Here is a 1,280-nt window from a genome sequence, read left to right on the forward strand (position 1 = left end):
CCCCCCCCCCCCCTTCCCCATACCAATCGTCACGCCACAGACTGGCAGCTCTGATTTCACTATTTATATCTCTCCTCCCACCACCACACAGACACAGGATAGATCTCTCTCTCCTCTCTCTCTCTCTCTCACTACCTCCCTTGCCTCGGTTGCTAAATTTCTTTCTCTATTTTAGCGCTTCCACCATTCCCTTTTTCTCCCTGTCTCCCTTGTTTCCCCTTTCTCTCATGCTCCCTCTTGTGTTTGATCTAAACTATCTCTCTCACTCTCTCTTTTTCTCTCTCTCTCTCGATCCATACATTTCCTATGTTTCTTTCTCACACACTAGCACACTGCTGTCTATCAGATGAGGGTAGAGAGGGTAAATACAGTGTGCCCCAGTGAAATCCCAGTGAGAAAGTGTGTATGTGTGCCGCACAAGTCGAGAGGGATTGAGTCTATGTCAGCTGTGTTGCCACCGCTCGATTGACCACACTTGGAACAAGTCAGGGCAGGACTTCCACTCTATTGACCGAGCGACACTGTACGCTCTATAAAGTATTGACAGCCACACCAGTTCCCAAGACATGGAACACACACACACACACACACATAGAGCGAGGTTTTTAAATTTCTCTCAAGATTGTCACTGAGCCTATATTTTTTAATTGAAAGCCGGTATTAAACAAAGCCTCTCCATCTTTCCTTACCATTTTCCATAAAAAATAGGTTATACGTGCAAAGAATTTCAGTTAAGCGAACTTTGCCTGCAGATTTTGTTACTAGCACCTGTCGTGTGAGAATCTGCATCCTGTTTGTGTTTTTGATGCAGACATAACCTCTGTTAAACATCTTTGCCACAACAGTGAGAGTAATTACTATTTATATTACCATGAGTAATTGGCACTCTGGCTGTATGGGCATTTGTCTGCACCTGAAAAATGACCCCAATGTAAATCCCCACAAAGGGATGAACTGAAAACAAAAAGAATTGATTTAGTTTTTTTTTTTTTCTTCTCCGGGGGAAAGCTTCCTGGCCCCTGTGCTTATAATGAAATCAATGCTTGCTTTTTATCAGGTCGTACCATCTGATGGCGTGGGGGGTGCCGCTGGTCATGGCCTCTTTGCCACTGCTAAAGGGTTACTACGGACCCGCAGGAGCCTGGTGGTGAGTACTATACAGTAAGCTGTCCTGCTACAGCATAGTATGTTTGTTCAGCAAGCCACAGCGGATTTTCTGTTAAATTTATTTACTTTTAAGGAGGACCACAGCACTGGCCTCATTCCAGTTCCAGACAGCC

General features: G+C 44.8%; 1 protein-coding gene across 1 annotated transcript in view; it reads left to right on the plus strand.

Moving 5' to 3' along the window:
- The window catches only part of si:dkey-100n23.5 (cyclic AMP receptor-like protein A), a 40,697-nt gene that overhangs the window by 10,275 nt on the left and 29,142 nt on the right, over window positions 1-1,280 (plus strand). The window contains exon 7 of the mRNA XM_034886029.1: window positions 1,058-1,147. Within this exon, the coding sequence (XP_034741920.1) occupies window positions 1,058-1,147 (90 nt within the window). The remainder of the gene's footprint in view (window positions 1-1,057; window positions 1,148-1,280) is intronic.

This window comes from Etheostoma cragini, chromosome 11 (assembly GCF_013103735.1).
Source record: "Etheostoma cragini isolate CJK2018 chromosome 11, CSU_Ecrag_1.0, whole genome shotgun sequence".
In the NCBI taxonomy this organism is placed as follows: domain Eukaryota; kingdom Metazoa; phylum Chordata; class Actinopteri; order Perciformes; family Percidae; genus Etheostoma; species Etheostoma cragini.